The sequence below is a fragment of the Mirounga angustirostris genome, unplaced genomic scaffold (assembly GCF_029215605.1).
Source record: "Mirounga angustirostris isolate CCGP_5_RB_7025 unplaced genomic scaffold, mMirAng1.0.hap1 SCAF_11, whole genome shotgun sequence".
NCBI lineage: Eukaryota > Metazoa > Chordata > Mammalia > Carnivora > Phocidae > Mirounga > Mirounga angustirostris.
In genome coordinates, this window is record NW_026991719.1 from 112,188,140 (window position 1) to 112,209,249 (window position 21,110).

Sequence of the window (21,110 nt, forward strand, 5' to 3'; positions counted from 1 at the left end):
CAGGCATTAAGCGTCTGCCTTCGGCTCAGGTCATGATCCCAGCGTCCTGGGATCGAGCCCCACATCCGGCTCCATGCTCTGCGGGAAGCCTGCTTCTCCCTCTCCCACTTCCCCTGCTTGTGTTCCCTCTCTCGCTGTGTCTCTGTCAAATAAATAAATAAAACATTTTTAAAAAAAGAAACAGGTGAATTAATTTTTTTAAAAGATTTTATTTATTTATTTGAGAGAGAGAATGAGAGACAGAGAGCACGAGAGGGAAGAGGGCAGAGGGAGAAGCAGACCCCCTGCTGAGCAGGGAGCCCGATGTGGGACTCAAGCCCGGGACTCCAGGATCATGACCTGAGCCGAAGGCAGTCGCTTAACCAACTGAGCCACCCAGGCGCCCAGGTGAATTAATTTTAACAATGTTTTATTTAACGCAACTGACCCAAAATATTACAATTTCAATATGCAATCAATATAAAAATGCAGAGGTTTGCATTCTTTTTTCCAAGCAGTCTCTGATACTGGGTGTGCATTTGACACTTACGGAACATTAATTTTGGACTGGCGGCATTTCAAGCGCCTAATACCCACCATCCTGGACAGCTTGGCCCCGGAATTCCCCCTCGTTCCCCTTCTTGTCCCACCACCCCGCAGGAAGAAGTGAAGATGGTGGGGGGGCGGTAACACTGCTACTTTGGGACTGAGGCAAACTCGGGGAGGACACCACCCTGTGAAGTTGTGATGCTGCGATGCTGAGACCTCTCAGCCAACCTCCCCTGCCCCCCTCCCCCGCTCAGCGAGGAAGCTCCTACCGCAGGAAAGCGCCAGGCTGCGGGTGGGGGATGGGGGGAGTGGGAGAGGTGGGGGGGGAGGTGGAAGACGCCGCGCAGAGCCGCACGCATGCGTACTGCGCGCGCTCATAAACGCAGCCTGGCGCCCTAGCAACGGGTTCCAAGCCACTGTCTCGTCGGAATAAGTGGCTTTCCCCGGAGTTCTAGTCCCACCAGTCGGTCTCGGCTTGTCCCCATCCACGGTTCTTTCTTATCATTTCCGTTTCTCCCCTCCACTGGTTCGATCTCGCTCTCGCCCGAGCCCTGAGCCGGGCTCCCGAAATGAGTACTCGTGGTTTCCGCGTGGGAACCAACCCTTGCCGCCTCAGGCTCGCCCTCCCCGGGCTGAGGTGGCTGCTGGGGCTGTTCCTGGGGCTTCACGCCACCCGCAGCGCGGCCTTCTACCTCCCCGGGTTGGCTCCAGTTAACTTCTGCGAGGCGGCCCGAGAGACTGCAACCTGCAAGGTGAGGACCAGTGGGAGAGGCAGTGAGATGTGAGGGGAAGGCTTCGGGTAGGGGTATGGGGCACACTGGGGGAGACCACGGTCGCGAGCTCTTCTGCCTCCGACCCAGAATGCCAAAGCCCTCTCTGTGGGTGTGTGTCTCGTCGTCTCTAACTCTGAGCCTCGCGCTTGGAGGATCCGGACCTCTCTTTTTCTCAGATTCTCTTTCCCTCTCTTTTGGCTCCTCCCCTTACTCTCCGTTCGTCCAACTCCCGCTCAGCTCTTCCTCCGTCCTCATAGCTCCTCCTCCTCCCCCGTTTCTCTTGGCTCCCTCCCTTTCATCTCAGCTTTTCCTCTTCTCCTCCCTCTCCGCTCCGCCCCGCCCTTCCCCACTTCCGTCTCAGCTCCTCCCCTTCCCCTCAGCCCCTCCCCTCCCTCTCAGTTCCGCCCCGCCCTTCCCCACTTCCCTCTCAGCCCCTCCCCTCCCTCTCGGCCCCGCCCCGGCGTCTTGGCCTTCCGCCTCTCTTCCCCTTAGCCCCGCCCCTTCGTTACGCTCTCCCCTCTAGGTCCCGCCCCTTCTGCCTGACTCCACCCCTCCCTCTTTCTCTTCCCTCTGGGCTCGCCCTCTTGCTTCCTCCTTTCTGGGCGGCTTCTCCACCGCACTTCTTAGCTCCTTCTGTTCCTCCTTCCTCTGAGCTCCTCCCTTTCCTCCCTCCCTATTGGCTGCTCCTCCACCTTTCTTAGCTCCTCCTTTTCTGTCGCAGTTCCTTTTCTTCTTCCTCCTTGGCTCTTTCCCTCTCTCCCTCCCTTTCCGATTGTCCTCCTTGTACTCTCTCCCTTTCAGGACTCACACACTCACTGTGGTTTTTTTTTTTCTTTCTAGTTTTTATTTAAATTCCAGTCAGTGCACATACAGTGTTAAATTAGTTTCAGGTGTACAATTTAGTGATTGAACACTTCCATACAAAGACCGGGAGCTCATCGCAAGTGCGCTGCTTAATCCGCATCAGCTCTTTCATCCGTCCCCCCACCCACCTCACTGTGGTCTTAGATACACCCCTACCATGTTTCCTTTCTGTCATTCTTCACTCCTCTGGTCTCCTGCTTTTTACCTCTTTAATTCTTGTCAATGTACTTTTGTCTCCCCTGGGCCCTTTACCTGCAAACACCAAGATCTTATTTACCTCTCAGACTTGTGAGAATAAAATGAGACAATGAATGAAAAGCACTGACAACTGTACCTGGCGCTTAGTAAGCTTTCCATAAATGGTAACTATTGTCATTATTAGCTTTCTTTAGGCAGAGATTTCTTTTTTTTTTTTTAAAGATTATTTATTTATTTATTTGAGAGAGAGAGAATGAGAGACAGAGAGCATGAGAGGGAGGAGGGTCAGAGGGAGGAGAAGCAGGCTCCCCGTCGAGCAGGGAGCCCGATGCGGGACTCGATCCCGGGACTCCAGGATCATGACCTGAGCCGAAGGCAGTCGCTCAACCAACTGAGCCACCCAGGCGCCCCTCTTTTTTTTCTTTAAAGTTTATTTAAGTCATCTCTACACCCAACTGGGGCTCGAACTCAAGACCCCAAAATCAAGAGTCGCATGCTCCTCCCACTGACGCAGCCAGTCGCCCCTGGGCAGAGATTTCTGACCCAATTCCTCTTCTGTGTGTTCCTCAACACCCAATAATTTTCTGACTCCTTTCTTTAGCAGCTTGGTTTCTGTAACTGTAAGCTGAGTCCAAAAAAGGTGTGTTTTTTTTTTTTTTTGTAAGTAATCAATTCAAAATATATTAAAGAATAAGACTTGGGCGCCTGGGTGGCTCAGTCGGTTAAGCGTCTGCCTTCAGCTCAGGTCATGATCCTCAGGGTCCTGGGATCCAGTCCCGCATCAGGCTCCCTGCTCAGTGGGGAGCCTGCTTCTCCCTCTCCCTCTGCTGCTCTCCCCTGCTCATGTTCTCTCTCTCTCTCTCAAAAATAATAAAAAAAAAAAGAGTAAGACTTAATTTTCGGACTCCTCATTGGATGGGGGAGCGTTCTGGCATAAGGCACCACAAAGGCACTGGGAAGTTGAGAACAGTGCTGGGTGTGGTTTAACTATAGACTTAACCAACTTGAAAGTTCCAGGGTTTTTTAAAGGCCAGTTTTAGGGGTAGCAAGTTTGCTCTTAAAACCTGGAACTTGCCTTTTCCTGTGTGAAGTTTTGATAGTAATGTTTTGAGCCAACATCTTGCCAAACACATGTAATGTAAGAAATGGCATTTACAAAATATTTTTATGTCTGCCTTTTCTCTGGTAATACCTCATCCTGGATCTCTCTATTTCATCAGGCTTCCTAGCAAAGAAACATGATCTTTAACCATAACAAATGTCTGGAACTTCTTTTCCATAAGCTCTTTTCTTTTTAGGCTGTTATTGCATCCCTACATGTGTTCTACTTTTTATTCTGAGATTTCATCTTCTGTCTTTTGGTGAGTCTCTCATTTTTAGGTTTAACACTCTAAACTTACTTCATTTGGTAGCATCCAGCCCCTTGATTTTTTTTTTTTTTTTTTAGTTTTAAAATTTTTGCTATTACAAAAGCAGTAGCATGCATCATACATGGTTAGAAAATGCAGGTAGGCAAAAAATAAGAAAAACATTTCTAATAACTAGAGAATTACCACTCTTGATATCTTAGCATATATTCTAGATTTTTTCCTACACATACTCATACCCGCATGTGTATTTTTAATAGACTTTTTAGATTTTTTTAGAGCAGTTTTAGGTTCACAGCAAAATCGAGCAGAAAATAGAGTTCCCATATACCCCTACTCCCGCACATGCATAGCTTTCTTCATCGACATCCCTCACCAGAGTGTTACATTCCTTACAGTTGATGGACCTAGATTGACACATCATTCCCACCCAAAGCCCATAGTTCATATTACACTTCACCCTTAGTCATTCTGTGAGTTTGGAGGAATGTGTAATGACATGTATCCATCATTATAATATCATATAGAATAATTTCACTGCCTTATACATTCTCTATGTTCTCTGCTATTCATCCACCCCTCTCTTAATCCCTGGCAACCACTGATCTATCTACTGTCTTCATAGTTTTGTCTTTTCCAGACTGTCATATAGTTGGAATCCTACAGTATGTAGACTTTTCAGACTTGCTTCTTTCACTTAGTAATATGCATTTAGGGTTCCTCGGTGTCTTTTCATGGCTTAATAGTTCATTGCTTTTCAGTTTTGAATAATATTCCATTATCTGGATGTACCACAATTCATTTATATATTCACCTACTAAAGACATCTTGGTTGCTTCCAAGTTTTCACAATGATGAGCAAAGCTGCTATAGACATTGTGCAGGTTTTCGTGTAGACTTATCTTTTCAACTCCTTTAGGAAAATACGAAGGAGTATCATTGCTAGATTGTATACTAAGAGTATGTTTAGTTTTTTAAGAAACTGCCAAGCTGTCTTCCAAAGTGGCTATATCATTTTGCATTCCCACTAGCAATGAATGAAAGTCCATATGCATTTTTTACCGACATAAAATCGTGGTATTCATGTTATTTTGTAACCTGCACTTTTCTTTCTTTTTTAATCAATATCTTGTTTCTTTCCTTTTTTAAAAAAGATTTTAAAAATTTATTTGTGAGAGAGAGAGAGAGCACAAGCAGAGGGAGCAGCAGGCAGAGGGAGAAGCAGGCTCCCTGCTTAGCAAGGAGCCCCATGCAGGACTGGATTCCAGGATCCTGTGATCATGACCTGAGCCTGAGCCGAAGGCAGATGCTTAACCATTCCATAACCTGCACTTTTCTATTAACAACTCTATCTTTCCACATCAATACATTTTTATCTCATGTATTACCAAGTTCATAGTCAGATTTCCCTAGTTATCCCTGAAATAACCAAACCAGAATCCAATCTAGGACCACAAATTGCATCTCTTTATTGTAGTCTATGGTTCTTTGAATCAAGCACAGTCCCTGCTTTTTTTTTTTTCATAACATTAACTTATAAAAGGGATCAGTCTGTTTTTCTTGTGCAAGTCCTCCTGGACTTGTCTCTTTGCTGCCTTTTGATGGCATGTAGATTGGTTTAATAGTTAAACTTGAACCCTTTGGAGAGTAATTTGAAATATATATCAAAGTCTACAAAAATGTTCATCCCCTTGATTGTAATGATCTCACTTAGAATAATATACAAGGATATGGACAGATAAGAGGTTTTTCTCTGTGAAGGTCTCATCTACCTGGGTCTTTTAGTCACATAGTACCCCTCCCTGGAGAGCACCAATATCATCAGTTTCTCATGTATCCTGCTAGGGATTTCATGAATAAATGAACAAATAAGTATTTATATCATTTTTGCCTTTTTTTTTTTTTTTTTTACACAAATGGGAGCATACTGTTCTCATCTTCAGGTGCCTTTATCATTTAACAATATAGCTTAGAGATCATTTTATATCATTGTATAAAGAACATCCGTGTTCTTTTTTAATGGTATAGCATTCTATTATAAGGATGTGCTATACTTAATTTACATAGTCCCTTATTTATGTATTTAGCTTGTTTCTATTCTCTTGATCTTACCAAACATTGTTGCATATGAGAATATCTATAGAATAAATTCCTAGGACTGGAATTGCTGGGTCAAAGAATATATGCACTTAACAATTTTGATATCCTCAAATTGCTTTCCATGGAGGTTGCATTAATTTACACTCTTAAATCAGGAAACTAGTCCCTTGTCTGTGACATCCTTTTCCCAAGTTTGTCAGTTGTCTTTTGGTTTTGCTTATTGTGTTTTGTTTTTGCTTTTGTTTTTTCACCATTTAGAAAAATTGGCTTTTATTCTAATATATCAAAAATTTTTTTGGTTTCTGACTTTTTTGCCCTGTTTTGAAAGGTCTTAACCAAGCCAGCCAAGATTATAAAATAATTCTCCCATGGTTTCTTCTATTATTTTTATGGTTTAAATTTTATGGTTTAAATTTTAACAAATAAGATTGAGATTTCCTGGTGTAATGTATGAGGTAAGTATCCAGCTTAACTTTTTTCCCCCTAGATTGCTGACCAGTTCTCTTAACAGTATTATTGAAGAATTTATCTTTTCTCCACTTGATTTGTGAAACCATTAAGATTCTTTTAATTATAGTAAGCTCCAGATATGCATTTTAAAATATAGTTCAAATCTTATATACGTTGTGTTTTGGGATTCTAGATGAGAGCTATTATCCTTAATTATCTGCTGTCCTTTTAGAAACTTTTCTCTGGGGCACCTGGGTGGCTCAGATGGTTAAGCGTCTGCCTTCGGCTCAGGTAATGATCCCAGGGTCCTGGGATCGAGCCCCACGTTGGGCTCCTGGCTCAGCGGGGAGTCTGCTTCTCCCTCTTCCTCTGCTTCTCCCACTGCTCATGCTCTCTCTCTATATATATCTCTCTGTCTCAAATGAATAAATAAAATCTTTAAAAAAAAATGAAAAAAGAAAAAGAAACTTTTCTCTGTTCACCTTTATAAAACTCTGATATATGTTGCTACTGCTAAATTTCTGATTAGATTTCATTAAGTGCAGATACAATACTCTTACAGAGTTAGAGTAAGGTTGTTTATATTTGTTGCCAAACTTGATGATTTCCTACATCCTCTTTAAAAAAAAAAACAAAACTAACCATGTGGTAAAGATGATAGCAGATGTTCAATTAAAAAAACAGTTTATGGAATTTTGAACAAGAATAAAGTGTTTACCCAAGTTCTGCTGTTCTAGTGGTTTTAAAAATCCTATCTTGGGCACCTGGGTGGCTCAGTCAATTAGGCGTCTGACTCTTGATCTCAGCTCAGGTCTTGATCTCAGGATTGTGAGTTCAAGTCCCGTGTTGTGCTCCACGCTGGGCATAGAGCCTACTTAAAAAAAATCCTATCTTGTAAATTATCAACAACACAGCTGAGATCCAGGGAAGTAAGCAGAAGTATTCTGTGAAAAGCCAGAATAGATGTCCTAATGTTCATGCACTAACTCTCATGCTCTCAGCCTTTTTGATATAGTTTTAACAAATCTGTGATTTATTCCACAAATTGAGGGCTTGCTCTCTAGCAGATTGGGGGTGGGGAAGAAGGGAGAAGAGGCATCTCAACAACTGACAATTGAAAAGAAAGACCTAGGGCGCCTGGGTGGCTCAGTTGGTTAAGCGACTGCCTTCGGCTCAGGTCATGATCCTGGAGTCCCGGGATCGAGTCCCGCATCGGGCTCCCTGCTTGGCAGGGAGTCTGCTTCTCCCTCTGACCCTCCCGACCCTCCCCCCTCTCATGTGCTCTCTCTCTCAGTCTCTCTGTCTCAAATAAATAAATAAAATCTTTAAAAAAAAAACCCCTAAAATCTACACAAAGAAGTTGAAGTTCTTTGGTAGGGGTGAGAGATGTGGGTAGCATCTATCGCAATGTAGTTTTGGGGCAAATAATTCTCACTTAGTTTGATACTGAGAATGTCACAGAGTCCAAGCTGGTGCAAGGATTGATGTTCAAAATGACCCTGAGCCATCAAGGAAGGTTGAATTGTGATCACCGTGTTCTGTTTAAGATAGGAAAGAGTGAAGTGTATTTTAGAATGATTCTTACAAAAACGGCTAAAATAATACAAGGAGAGCTCTTATGCAGGTAGATTTAATTATCTCAAGTTCTTAACCCGAATTCCGTGGACTCCAGGGGCCCTATGAAGCCTCCTAAACCTGAACAGAGACTTTGGTGAATATGTATGCTTTTTTGAGGAGAGGGGCCATAGCCTTCATCACATTCTCAAAGGGTTCTATAATTAAAAAAGGTTAAGAATGGCTGAGATATCTGAAAAATTTATGTATTCAGAGAATCCAATGATGCCACCTAAATGAAATGTTATGAATTTATAGCTATACTGTGTTAAAAATTTATAACTGTATTGTTATACATTTCTATCACTGTCCTAAGTTATAAATTTATAATTGCACAGTTATAAATTGATGGGAGCAGTAGACCCAATTACCTTTCAGTTACTTCATTATGTATTTTGCAAGTGCTACCTTGTTTTATTTTGTATTATTAATGAGTGTTTTCTTTCCTTTTTGTAGTCATCAATAGCACTATTTGTAAATAGATTGGACTCAGAAGAATCTGTCCTACCTTATGAATATAATACGTAAGTTATAAGTATTATCTCTGATATAATTGCGGTTACATTATAATTATGATATTATTGTGTTAAAAGTGTGTTTTAAGCTTTTAAAGATAGTGGATGAAAGCCCTGGATATATTAAGAAATACAGTGGTAATTTTGTAATAAAGGTAACAGGAACAAAATGATTAAAATAGAGAGCTTTCAGTGTGAGGCAAATGCTTAAAAATTTAGGAAGTTGCCATACTTGATTTTTCTAAGAAAAGCAAATTATAAAGTTACTATATTTTGAACTTTAAAAAAATCATTGCAGAGTTGTAGTTTATTTTTAAAACATGGGATAGGGAGGTTTCTACTAAGGTTTTTATTTTTATTTTTATTTTTTTAAAAGATTTTATTTATTTGACAGAGAGAGACACAGCGAGAGAGGGAACACAAGCAGGGGGAGTGGGAGAGGGAGAAGCAGGCCTCCCGCCGAGCAGGGAGCCCGATGCGGGGCTCGATCCCAGGACCCCGGGACCATGACCCGAGCTGAAGGCAGATGCTCAACGACTGAGCCACCCAGCTGCCCCTCTACTAAGGTTTTTAATGGATGCCAAGTGCTTAGTTCAGTAGTGAGCTGGTATCACATAATCAAAATTAAGATCAATCATTTTGAGAATAGCAACAAATGATATACGTTTTAGAAAAATGATTGTAGCTCGCTTTGGTATTACTTTATTTCCACTAATTAAACAGAAGTAAAATCAGATCTAATTTTCATTAAAATACCAGGTTTAAATGTAGGGTGTTAGCAGGAGCATTTAAAATATTATGCAAGCCTACCATTGATTTTATCGTCTGCCATTTTATATTCAATTTTATATATTCACATTTACTTAAAGGTAGTTGTAATTCTTTTCATGTAGTAACCATTTGATTTGTGAGTGAATCTGTGGGCATGTATTTGAGGAGGGAATTTGTTGTTTAAGTTCCCCTTTGATCAGAACTGATAACAGCAGTTTCTAAATGTCTCAGGTTAGAATTAGTACAGATTTTAAACTATTCTTTGCTTATTTTATGTAATTTGAAGATTAACCCTGAAAATAACTGTTAGTTTTTTTAAGATTGTGATTACCTACATTACAAAAGCCAAGAGCAGTACCATGAGCATTTAAAATAATGAATTCTTAGTTATAAGAAGTTAAACAATTTAAAAAGAAATCTATAATGAGGTCTATAAATCATAATTAGACACCTTCTGGGTCATGTTTTTAGAAGTATCTACCATTAACAGTGGAGAGGCTTGACAAATTACAAAGATGTATTTCTTTGCTGAGATGTATATATATGTTTTTACCTTACTTGAACTTCTCCTCTAGCTTTGACTTCTGTCAAGATTCTGGAAAGAAAAACCCTTCTGAAAATCTCGGCCAAGTACTATTTGGAGAACGAATAACATCATCCCCCTATAAGGTTATTCAGGTCTTATTTAATATTATTTTAAATTGAATCTTCTCAGAACTGGCTACTTAAAATTGTAGCAAAGAGTCTGTTTTATTTTTTATTTTTAAAAATTTTATTTATCTGACAGAGACATAGCGAGAGAGGGAACACAAGCAGGGGGAGTGGGAGAGGGAGAAGCAGGCTTCCTGCCGAGCAGGGAGCCCGATGCGGGGCTCAATGGGGGGCTCGATGCGGGGCTTGATCCCAGGACCCTGGGGTTATGACCTGAGCTGAAGGCAGACGCCTAATGACTGAGCCACCCAGGCGCCCCAAAGAGTGTTTTAAAAGGAGGTAGAGAAAAAAGAAAGGAGATAGGATGTGGTGTTGCCAGAAGAATGCATGAGTATGTGGTCTTTGAACTATCTGCAGTAGGGAGTGATTCCACATAAAGATTTTGCCTTTCAAATTTTATTTTTGCTTAGTAAAGAAAAAGTTTACCTTATTGTCCCTGCATATTTTGGGTAGGGTGGAATAAGCAGATGTCATTGGACTGTCATTGTCTTATTGATTTTGCCTTCAATATCTTAATAGATAATGGGTATAGAGTAAGGATGTTTTCATAAGCAGTTATGATTATGAAGGCATTAACTTTTTTTCTTCTTTTTTCCAAATTCATTGACATCTACTTGAAGTACAATAAACTGCTCATATTGAAAGTGTATAGTTTGGGGGCAGCTGGCTGGCTCAGTCGGAGGTGCATGCGACTCTTGGTCTCGGGGTCGTGAGTTTAAGCCCCACGTGGGGTATAGAGATTACTTAAAACTTTTAAAAAAAAGTATGTAGTTTGCTCAATTTTAATTTATGTATACACTTGTGAAACCATCAGGCATTAACTTCTTTTAAAACTTTTTTTAAAGATTTTTATTCATTCATTTATTTTTTAAGATTTTATTCATTTGGGAGAGAGACAGAGCACAAGCAGGGGGAGAGGCAGGGGGAGAGGGAGAAGCAGGCTCTCCACTGAGCAGGGAACCTGATGTGGGACACGATCCCAGGACCCCGGGATTATGACCTGAGCCGAAGGCAGATGCTTAACTGACTAAGCCACCCAGGCGCCCCAAGACTTTTTATTTTGAAATAATGCTAGACAGGAAGCTACAAAAACCCCATGAACAGGGAGCTCTCATGTACCCTGTGCCCAGGTTTGCCCAATGATAGCATCTTGCATGACTGTAGTACAATAGCAAAACCCAGGAACTGACACTGGTACAGTGCACAGAGCTTATTCAGATTCCACTAGTTTTACATGCATTCACTTGTGTGTGTGTGAGAGGGAGAGGGAGAAAGAATGGGGGGAGAGGCAGAGGGAGAGAATCTTCAGACTTCTTGCTGAGTGTGCAGCCTGACCTGGGGCTCAGTCTCCCAACCCTGAGATCATGACCTAAGCCGAAACCAATAGCCGGATGCTCAACCGACTGAGCCACCCAGGAGCCCCTGTCTCCTCTTTTACCCATTTTCTATTTGGATTGTTTGTTCCTTTACTATTGAGTTTTCAGAATTCCTTACATATTCTAGGTGTGATTCCTTTGTTGCAACAGTAGTTTACAAATAGTTTTTTCCCAGTCTGTAGCTTTTGTTTTCATCATCATCTTTTTTTTTTTTTAAAGATTTTATTTTTAAATAATCTCTATACCTAATACAGGGCTCAAACTCATGACTCCGAGATTGAGAATAGTGTGCTCTACCAACTGAGCCAGCCAGGCACCTCTGTGTTTTCATCTTCTTAACAGAGTCTTTGACAGAGCAAACATTAATTTTTATGAGGTCCAATAATCAAATTTCTTTTTTATGGATTGTGTTTTTGGTGTCAAGTTTAAGGACACATGACATAGCTTTTAGGTCTTAAAGATTTTCTTTTATGTTTTCTTCTGACACTTTTATAATTACTTTATATATTTAAGTCTGTGATCTCTTTTGAGTTATTTTGTATAAGGTATGAGATTTGGATTGAAATTACTGGATTTTTTTTTTGTTTTTGCTTTTTGGCCTATAGATGTCCAGTTACTTCAGCATTATCTGTTGAAAAGACTGTCCTTCCTCCACTGAATTGCTTTTGCACCTTTGTCAAAAAAATCACACGGACATAGTTGTATAGATCTATTTCTGGGTTCTCTGTTGATCTATTTTTTTGGTCTGTGTGTCAGGCATTAGCTTTTCGATGATTAGAGTTGCACAAAATACCTCTGTGGAGTACCATTGTCCTAACAGAAAAGTGAACTTTTTCAAGAAATGCTGTCCCTTGGAATGAAGAACATGACAGTATAAGAAAAAGAAAGAAAGAAAGAAAGAAAGAAAGAAAGAAAGAAAGAAAGAAAGAAAGAAAGAAAGAAAGAAAGAAAGAAAGGTGACAGTGTTCTCAGCTGCCAATGGGGAACTTTTTGGTTAATATTTGTATGATTTCAGGATATGAGGTGCTAACTATAACTCTTTTTCATAGTTTATTCTTGTTCATTATTTCCTGATTAGTAACACCGGTACTTTATCCTGATAGCTAGACTTTGTAAATGAGAGGTTTCATATTAAAAGTATCAAATATTTTATTAACACTTTTTTGTTAACAGCTCTATTGAGAGATATTCACATACCAAGTAACCCACTTAAAGTGTCCATTTTTTTTTTAAGTAAGCTCTACACCCAACATGGGGCTTGAACTTACAGCTTGGAGATCAAGCGTTGCATGCTGTATTGACTGAGCCAGCCAGGCGCCCCTTGAAGTATCCAATTTAATGTTTTTTATTTATTTTTTATTTTTTAAAGCTTTTATTTATTTGAGAGAGAGCACAAGCAGGGAGGGAGTGGGCAGAGGGAGAAGCAGACTCCCCGCTGAGCAAGGAGCCCGATGCAGGACTAGATCCCAGGACCCTGTGATCATGGACTGAGCCCAAGGCAGATGCTTAACTGACTGAGCCAGCCAGGCGCCCCTCTGATGTAATGTTTTTTAGTATATTCAGAGTGTTGTGTGACTATCACTAAAATCAATTTTGTTACCACTTTTAAGTGAAGGGTTCTATATCAGGGTGGTTTTAGGAAGCTACAGTGGATGTTATATCCTACCTTCTATGTTATTGAAGAAGGCAAATTCTTCTGCTTAGTGGTGAAAGCATGTTGTGTATGTGTGTGTGTGCGTGTGCGTGTGTGTGTGTGTAGTGTAATCATTTCAGGTATGAATTGAAACTCAAAGGAGATAGTGTTGAGGATGATGGCATACTGAAGTCTCTGAGGAAAAGTTTTATCTGTAAGGTAAAGTACTTATTTTGTGATACTTGTTTTTATAAAATTTAGTCAAGTCTTTTACTATTTTCTTTCTTAACAGTTTTCTTTTAACAAGACAGAAACATGTAAAAAAGTTTGTGTAAAATCCTATGATAGAGAAAATGAGGACCACAAGAAAAAGCTGGCTTTTTTGAAGAAAGGAATACAACTAAATTATCAACATCACTGGTAGGTTTGAAATAACACTGAGATAACATGACTTAATTTTTTAAGTCCTTTCAGAAGTAGTTTTTTATTTTATTTTATTTTATTTTATTTTTCAGAAGTAGTTTTTTTAAAAAAAGTTGTTTTAATACTTGAAATTGTATACTATTTTTGTGACTTTGATTAAAAATTTTAAGTCCTTTCAGTAGTTTTTTAAAAAAAGTAGTTTTAATAGATATTTGAAATTATATACTATTTTTTGTGACTTTGATTAAAAATTTGAACTTAAATATATGCAAGATGATGTTGCTATTGCTTCATGTGAAATGCTTAAATCTTTTATTTTTAAAATATTTATATTTAGGATTATTGATAATATGCCAGTAATATGGTGTCACGTTATTGAGGATGGAAAGTACTGCACACCAGGATTTCCGATAGGATGTTTTATTACCAAAAGTGGCATAGTGAAAGATGCTTGCGCTCTCCACGTAAGTGTTGAGAACTTACTGTAGAAATATAAGTTGCTTATAATTTGCTTTCTATTATAATCACTTAGCAAACATTAATGGGACACCTACCATCTCCTAGGTTTTGGGCTAGGTGTTGGGAATACAAACTCAAGTAGACATGGTCTCTATCCTCTAGAAGTTCACAGTCCTGAGTAAGGAGATAGCCCTGTAGACAAATCAATACACTAAAATGTCCTATGATAGGAGATTAAGGGACAAGGAGGATATAATGGAGGGTATGAAAAAGTATATGTGAAATAAATGGGTGGGTGAGCATTTCTAGTAGGGAGATCAGTGTGATCAAGAGCTTAGAAGCCTGAAACAGGATGCTATGATTGGGGGACTGTGAGGAGTCGAACATGTCTGTGGGCATAAGTTTTGGGGTTTGGGTGGTAACAGCTAGAGATGAAGCTAAAATGGGAGGTAGGCAGAAGCCAGGTCATGGAGGGAGGTCCTGTGTGCAGTGGTAAGGAAAATTGTATCGATTGCCTCTAATGTGCCAGGAGCAATGTTATATTACTTTATACAGTGACTAATTTCATCCTTAGAACAGCCCTGTTGCTAGGATCTACTGCTGCCATTTTACAGATGATGAAACTCAGTCTCCGAGAGGCTGTGGCATGACTAGAGACATACAGCTGGTTAAGTGGCAGAAGTAGGACTCCAACTCAGATCTTTTTAGCTTGGAAGTCCCAGCCACACTGTTCTGCCTTGCGGTTCTCAGTCAGTGTCCTACTGGGCCCTAGACTAACAGGAGTGTCTTAGGGCTGCCATGGAGGATGACTAAGAGGCTGAATGGCCGTGAAAGAGCTCAACCAGGGCAGCACTGCCTTTAATCTGTTTTCTGTGTGGCGACTCAGTGTGGGTCAGCGATGGGGACAAAGGGGATGGGAGAAGGAAGAATATAGGATGACTGCCCAGTTTCTGGCTTGGTTGTCTAACTGATGATACTCTTAACTGTTTCTTTCCAGATAAAAGGGCAGTGCTTCTTAAATTTCACTCATTTATGCATCACCTTGGTGATTTTGGTCAAATCGGAGGCACCTATATTATTATTTATTAAATTTTTTTTGAGTTTATTTAGTTTTAGTAATCTCTACACCTACCTTGGGGCTTGAACTCAGGACTCCTAGATCAAGAGTCCACGTTCTTCTGACTGAGTCAGCCAGGTGCCCCTCAATTTTTTTTAAAGATTTTTATTTTTAAGTAATCTCTACACCCAACGTGGGGCTCGAACTTGCAACCCCGAGATCAATAGTCATATACTCTACCAACTGAGCCAGCTAGGAGCCCCATTATTATCTATTTTTGATAATCCATAACTTAAGTTTACTTAGAAAAGAAACTATAATATCCCAGAAAGTATAGGTTTAGTGCACTACTTATATTTTTAATTCATCAATTTCAAATATATAGATACAAAAGTAGAGTACAAATAGAGTACAGATTGTTTTTTCATCTGCTGCCTAAAATCATCTCCTATATCCCCAGTGATATGTATTCTTCACAATAGGAAACATTTAGGTAGGGAATATGGGAGGAGAAGCAACAAACAAATGCTTAATTGATAATTGATAGTTCTTTTAAAGTAAGGGAGGAGGGGCACCTGGCTGGCTCAGGTCATGAGTTGAAGCCCCATGTTGGATATAGAGATTACTTAAATAAATAAATAAACTTAAAAAATAAAGGAGAAGTGGCAGAAAAGAGGAGTTAATGAATAGGAGAAATTTTGATTAATATAGTCTGTGTTTGATAGCATATATGAAAGTGGATTCTTTGGGATGATGTAAAGACCACATTTTTGAAGGCCAAGTCTGTGAAGAATAAATGGACCCATAGAATGAAAGAGCTGCAGTTGGCCAGGGTAGCAGTAACTTTTATCAACATATGTACCTTCACCTCCCCCATGGTTGCAAAATGATACATGTTTATAAAAACCTCATACAACCCAGAGGTTTAAAGAGTACAAAGTGAGAATCTCTCTATAATCCACCTCAATTTTAATAGATTCTTTTTATGAGTACATCATTTCTTAATCTAAGTGGGATTATAAAATGTATATATATATTTCTGTAATCTGCTTTGTTTCTTTTAGAAGCTTATAATGGGCTTCTTTCCGTGGTCAATATCTATCTACCTACCTATCTATTCATATACAGATAGAATACAAGAACAAGAAAGTGTTTATGCTTTTTAGTAGTTTCATAATATTCCATTGTGTGGATGGAACATAATTTTTTAAAGGCTCTCTTTTTATTTCCATTTATTTTTAGAAGTTAATTTACTGGGGCACCTGGATGGCTCAGTCAGTTAAGTGGCCAACTCTTGATTTTGACTCAGGTCATGATCTCAGGGTGGTGAGATTGAGCCCCGCTCAGGCTCTGTCCTCAGGAGGGAGTCAGAGCCTGCTTAAGATTTTCTTCCTCTCCGTCTGCTCCTCCCCCTGCTGTGTGCTCTCTCTCTCTAAAATAAATAAATAAATCTTTAAAAATGAGTTTATTTTTAAGTAATCTCTACACCCAACGTGGGGCTCAAATTCATGACTCTGAGATCAAGAGTAGCATGCTCTACCAACTGAGCCAGCCAGATGCCCCATTTTTTCATTTTTTTGTAAAGATATTTTTTAAGTATTTACTTATTTATTTATGTAATCTCTACACCCAGTGTGACACTCAAACTCACAACCCTGAGATCAAGAGTCACATGCTCTTCCAACTGAGCCAGCCCCTGGAACGTAATTTTTTATCCACTTCACCAAAATTAGGTGTTTTCGATTTTTCTTACTTAATAATGCTGCAGTGAACATTTATTTTTTATTTTTAATAGCTGTTTTCTTCCTTTTTTAAGATTTTATTTATTGAGAGAGGGGAGAGCATATAGGAACAGGGGGAGGGGCAGAGGGAGAGGGAGAAGCAGACATGGGGCTCAATCCCAGAACCCTAGGATCATAACCTGAGCTGAAGGCAGATGCTTAACTGACTGAGCCACCCAGGTGCCCCTGTTTCCTTTTTTTTTAAATTGAAGTATAGTTGATACACAATGGTAACATTCTTATGTCTCTTTGAGTCTCATCTGTAAAATGGGAATAAGAGTAGTATATACCACATAGGGTTGTTGTGAGGATAGATAGGATACTACTTATAAAGTACTCAGAGGGACGCCTGGGTGGCTCAGTTGTTTAAGCATCTGACTTTGGCTCAGGTCATGATCCCAGGGTCCTGGGATTGAGCCCCAGTCACTCCACGCACGCTCAATGGGGAGTCTGCTTCTCCCCCTACCTCTCCCCCTCCCCCCACTCTCTCCACTCCCTCTACTCTTCCACTCCTCCACTCCTGCTCTCTCTCTCAAATAAATAAATAAAATATTAAAAAGTGCTTGGAGCTGTGTCTAATACATAGTAGGCACTCAATGAATGTTATTGTACAAACATCTGTGTACTCTTGTCTAATTATTACCTTAGGATAAATTCATATAAGGGTAATTGCTGAGTCAAAGGATATGGACTTTAAAAAAAGCCTTTTTGTTGCGAAATACAGATCTAGAAAACCACACAGAACAGATATAAAGTTTAATGAATTATTACAAGGGGAACACCTTTGTAAACCTCAAGCAAGTCAGGAAATAGAATTTGGCCAGCCACCCAGAAGGTATCAGTGTATCCCTATCCATTTACAACGTCCTTCCTTTTCCTAAAGTAAACACTCTCCTAACTTCTATCCTAATCACTTCCTTAAGTTTCTTTTCTAGTTTTAGACAATGTAGTTTAGACTTGAACATTTTTTCTTTTTTTTTTATTTTATTTTTTTATAGTTTTGTTTTTTTTTTAAGATTTTATTTATTTGCGAGAGAGAGAATGAGAGACAGCATGAGAGGGAGGAGGGTCAGAGGGAGAAGCAGACTCCCCGCCGAGCAGGGAGCCCGATGTGGGACTCGATCCCGGGACTCCGGGATCATGACCCGAGCCAAAGGCAGTCGCTTAACCAACTGAGCCACCCAGGCGCCCATAGACTTGAACATTTTATATGTCTTTTTTTTTTTTTAAGATTTTATTTATTTATTTGAGAGCGAGATACGAGCCAGGGGCGAGGGACAGAGGGAGAGGGAGAAGCAGACTCCCTGCTGAGCTGCGAGCCTGATGCAGGACTCAATCCCAGGACCCTGGGATCATGACCTGAGCCAAAGGCAGATGCTTAACCGACTGAGCCACCCAGGTGCCCCTATATATCTTTTTTAAATCTTTTATTGTGAGCAATTTCAAATACAGAAAAGCTTAATTCATTATATAGTAGACACTCATATACCCAGCACCTAGATTCTAAAATTTTTTTAGAGTTTTATTTAAGTACTCTGTATACGCAACATGGGGCTCGAATTCACAACCCCAAGATCAAGAGTTGCATGCTCTTCCAACTGAGCCAGCCAGGTGCCCCCAATTAGCATTTTAAAATATTTGATTTATCACATGTTTATCCATTTGTCTGTCCCTGTATCATTCATCCAAATAGTGCTGCATGTTCTCTTTTATTTCTTGAAAATTGGCAGATGGATCCAATGGCTTGATCAGATTCAAGTTTGATCTCTTTGGTGAGATAAGGTAGTGGTGTGTTCTTTCATCAAGAGGCAAATGATGTCTCCTTTTTAACAAATGGATTTATTATTTTAAAATTTTTATTTATTTGAGAAAGAGAAAATGGGGGGAGAGGGGGGAGTAGAGAGAGAGGGACAAGCTGACTCTGTGCTGAGTGTGGAGCCTGACGTGGGGCTCAATCCCATGACTCTGAGACCATGACCTGAGCTGAAACCAAGAGTCGGACACTTAACCAACTACACCACCCAGGCTCCCCCCCAAAATAGATTTATTATTTAGATCAGTTTTAGGCTCAAAGAAAAATTGAGAGGCAGGTACAGAGATTTTCCATGGTCCCCTTTCCCCACATATGCATAGCCTTCCTCATGATCATCTTCGCTCACCAGACTGTGGTACATTTGTCACAATTGATAAACCTACATTCATACACCATTATCACTCAGCATAGTTTTCAGTAGAGTTCACTCTTGGTGTTGTACATTTTATAGGTTTGGACAAATGTGTAATGACATGTATCTACTGTTATGGTATCATACTGAGTAGTCTCACTGTCCTGCAAATCTTTGTTCTGCCTTTTGCCTATTCATCCCTCCCTCCCTCCCCAACCCTGATGTCTTTTTGTCTCTCTTTTTGTTGTGACACATGGATCCATTAATTCTTTAGAGGTTGTGTCCACTGGAGAAATAGGGGAGTGTGGAGTGAGAGCTCCCGTCAACCAGAAAACAAAATTCTCCTCCCTGGTAATGTCTGTCTAGCACCCTCTACTGGCAGCACTTCATTCAATGCCTCCTTGCAAAGAAAAACAATTTTTTTAAAAGATTTTATTTCAGGGCTCAGCTTATTTGTTGCCTTTCTCTTAGCGATCAGTCTCTTTTTTTTAAAGATTTATTTATTCATTTGAGAGCGAGAGAGAGAGAGGAGGGGCAAAGGGAGAGGGAGAGAGAATCCCAAGCAGATTCCCCACTGAGTGCAGAGCGCAATGTGGGGCTCGATCCCAGGACCCCGAGATCATGACCTGAGCCGAAACCAAGCGTCAGTTGCTCAACCAACTGAGCCACCCAGGTGTCCCAGTGAACAGTCTCTTAATGTTCTTTGTTGTCTGAGGTCTAAAAAATGTTGTCTTCCTATATTTTACCCATTTTTTTTTAGTTGTTTAAAGTGAAAGGATAAATCTGGTCTCGCATTATTCCATCATGTCAGGAAGAGGAGGTCCAACTCCCTTGCTTTCTTTTTGCCTACCTTCCCTCAGTGTAACTTTGCCCAGCCCTTCTTACCTTTTCAGAACCTCTTTGTTTTAGATGTGTCTCTTGTATACAACATGTTGAGTTTTGCCTTGTGGTATCTTCTGAAAGCCCTTTTCCTCTTAATAGGTGAGTCAAGCCCATTTACATTTACTGATAGACATTTGTTCTCACTTCTGTTATTTTATGCTTTGTTTATTATTTTTTATTATTTTTATAGTCCACATTTTATTCTGAAACTCATATTTTCCAATATTTTAACATTTATGAAATCAGGATGTATCCCTTTCAGTTGATGGCTTGTCAAAGTTTAATTGGCAATGTTTTTTCCTAACAGCACATAAAATAATGCTTTTTAAAAAGATTTATTTATTTATTTGAGAGAGAGAAAGTGGGGGTGGGGAGGGGAGGGAGAGACAGAGGGGGAGAGATCTCCAAGCAGACTCTACTCTTTTTTTTTTTTTTTAAAGATTTTATTTATTTATTTGACAGAGAGAGACACAGCTAGAGAGGGAACACAAGCAGGGGGTGTGGGAGAGGGAGGAGCAGGCTTCCCGTGGAGCAGGGAGCCCGATGCGGGGCTCGATCCCAGGACCCTGGGATCCTGACCTGAGCCAAAAGCAGATGCTTAATGACTGAGCCACCCAGGCGCCCCAAGCAGACTCTACTGTGAGCATGGAGCCCAACACGGGGCTCAATCCCACAACCCTGAGACCAGGACCCAAGCTGAAACCAAGAGTCAGATGCTTAACTGACTGTGCCACCCAGACATCCCTAAAAGAATGTTTTATAATTGGTGGCATTTTAGATTCCATAAAATGGAATTATTAGTCATCTCTTTCTATAAAGGGTCTCATACAGTTTTATGATTATGTGTCTAGTTATAGACTTTTGTTTTGCTTTGTTTTTAATCTTTTTTGTATTTTTTTTAGTTTCCTGGATTGGTGCCTCTTATCAGTTCTGGAATTCTCAGCCATTGTCAGATACTTTCTTCTTTCCTTTTCAGACTCCAATTAAAGCTGTGTTAAATGTTTTTATTTTCTCCTCCATGCTCTTAACCTCCCTTCTGTATTTTCCATTTTTTGTGTGTGTGCTGCGTTCTGGCATATCTTCTAGTCTAAAATTTTCTTCTTTACTTGTTTCTTCTCTTATAAACATTGGCATTGAGGGCACATGTTGTGATGAGCACCAGGTGTTGTATGTAAGTGATGAATCACTAGATTCTGCTCCTGAAACCAATATTGCACTGTGTGTTAACTAACTAGAATTTAAATAAAAACTTGAAAAAAATGTGTTATTACAATAACATTTATATCAAACATATTGAAATTTTGTTCTCACATTTTTAAGCCCTTTGCCTTGGCATCTGATAATCAATTTATAAGTTATTTCATCCATAAACAGACCTCAAAAATCCTGAAAAAAACCCCATAGGCACTGAATTTTTAATTTCAGTAATTAGCTTTCTCATTT

The 21,110-nt window shown here is 40.0% G+C and overlaps 1 protein-coding gene across 2 annotated transcripts in view; it reads left to right on the top strand.

Annotated features, from left to right (window-relative positions):
- Nucleotides 1-430: 430 nt before the first annotated feature.
- LOC123839772 (transmembrane 9 superfamily member 2-like) overlaps nt 431-21,110 on the top strand; it is a 78,052-nt gene continuing 57,372 nt past the window's right edge. For both annotated transcript variants that reach the window (XM_045869554.3, XM_064574860.1), the window contains exons 1-5: nt 431-1,280; nt 8,351-8,418; nt 9,756-9,849; nt 13,193-13,320; nt 13,661-13,787. In XM_045869554.3, coding sequence (XP_045725510.1) covers nt 1,098-1,280; nt 8,351-8,418; nt 9,756-9,849; nt 13,193-13,320; nt 13,661-13,787 — 600 coding nt within the window. In that variant the 5' untranslated portion in view covers nt 431-1,097. The remainder of the gene's footprint in view (nt 1,281-8,350; nt 8,419-9,755; nt 9,850-13,192; nt 13,321-13,660; nt 13,788-21,110) is intronic.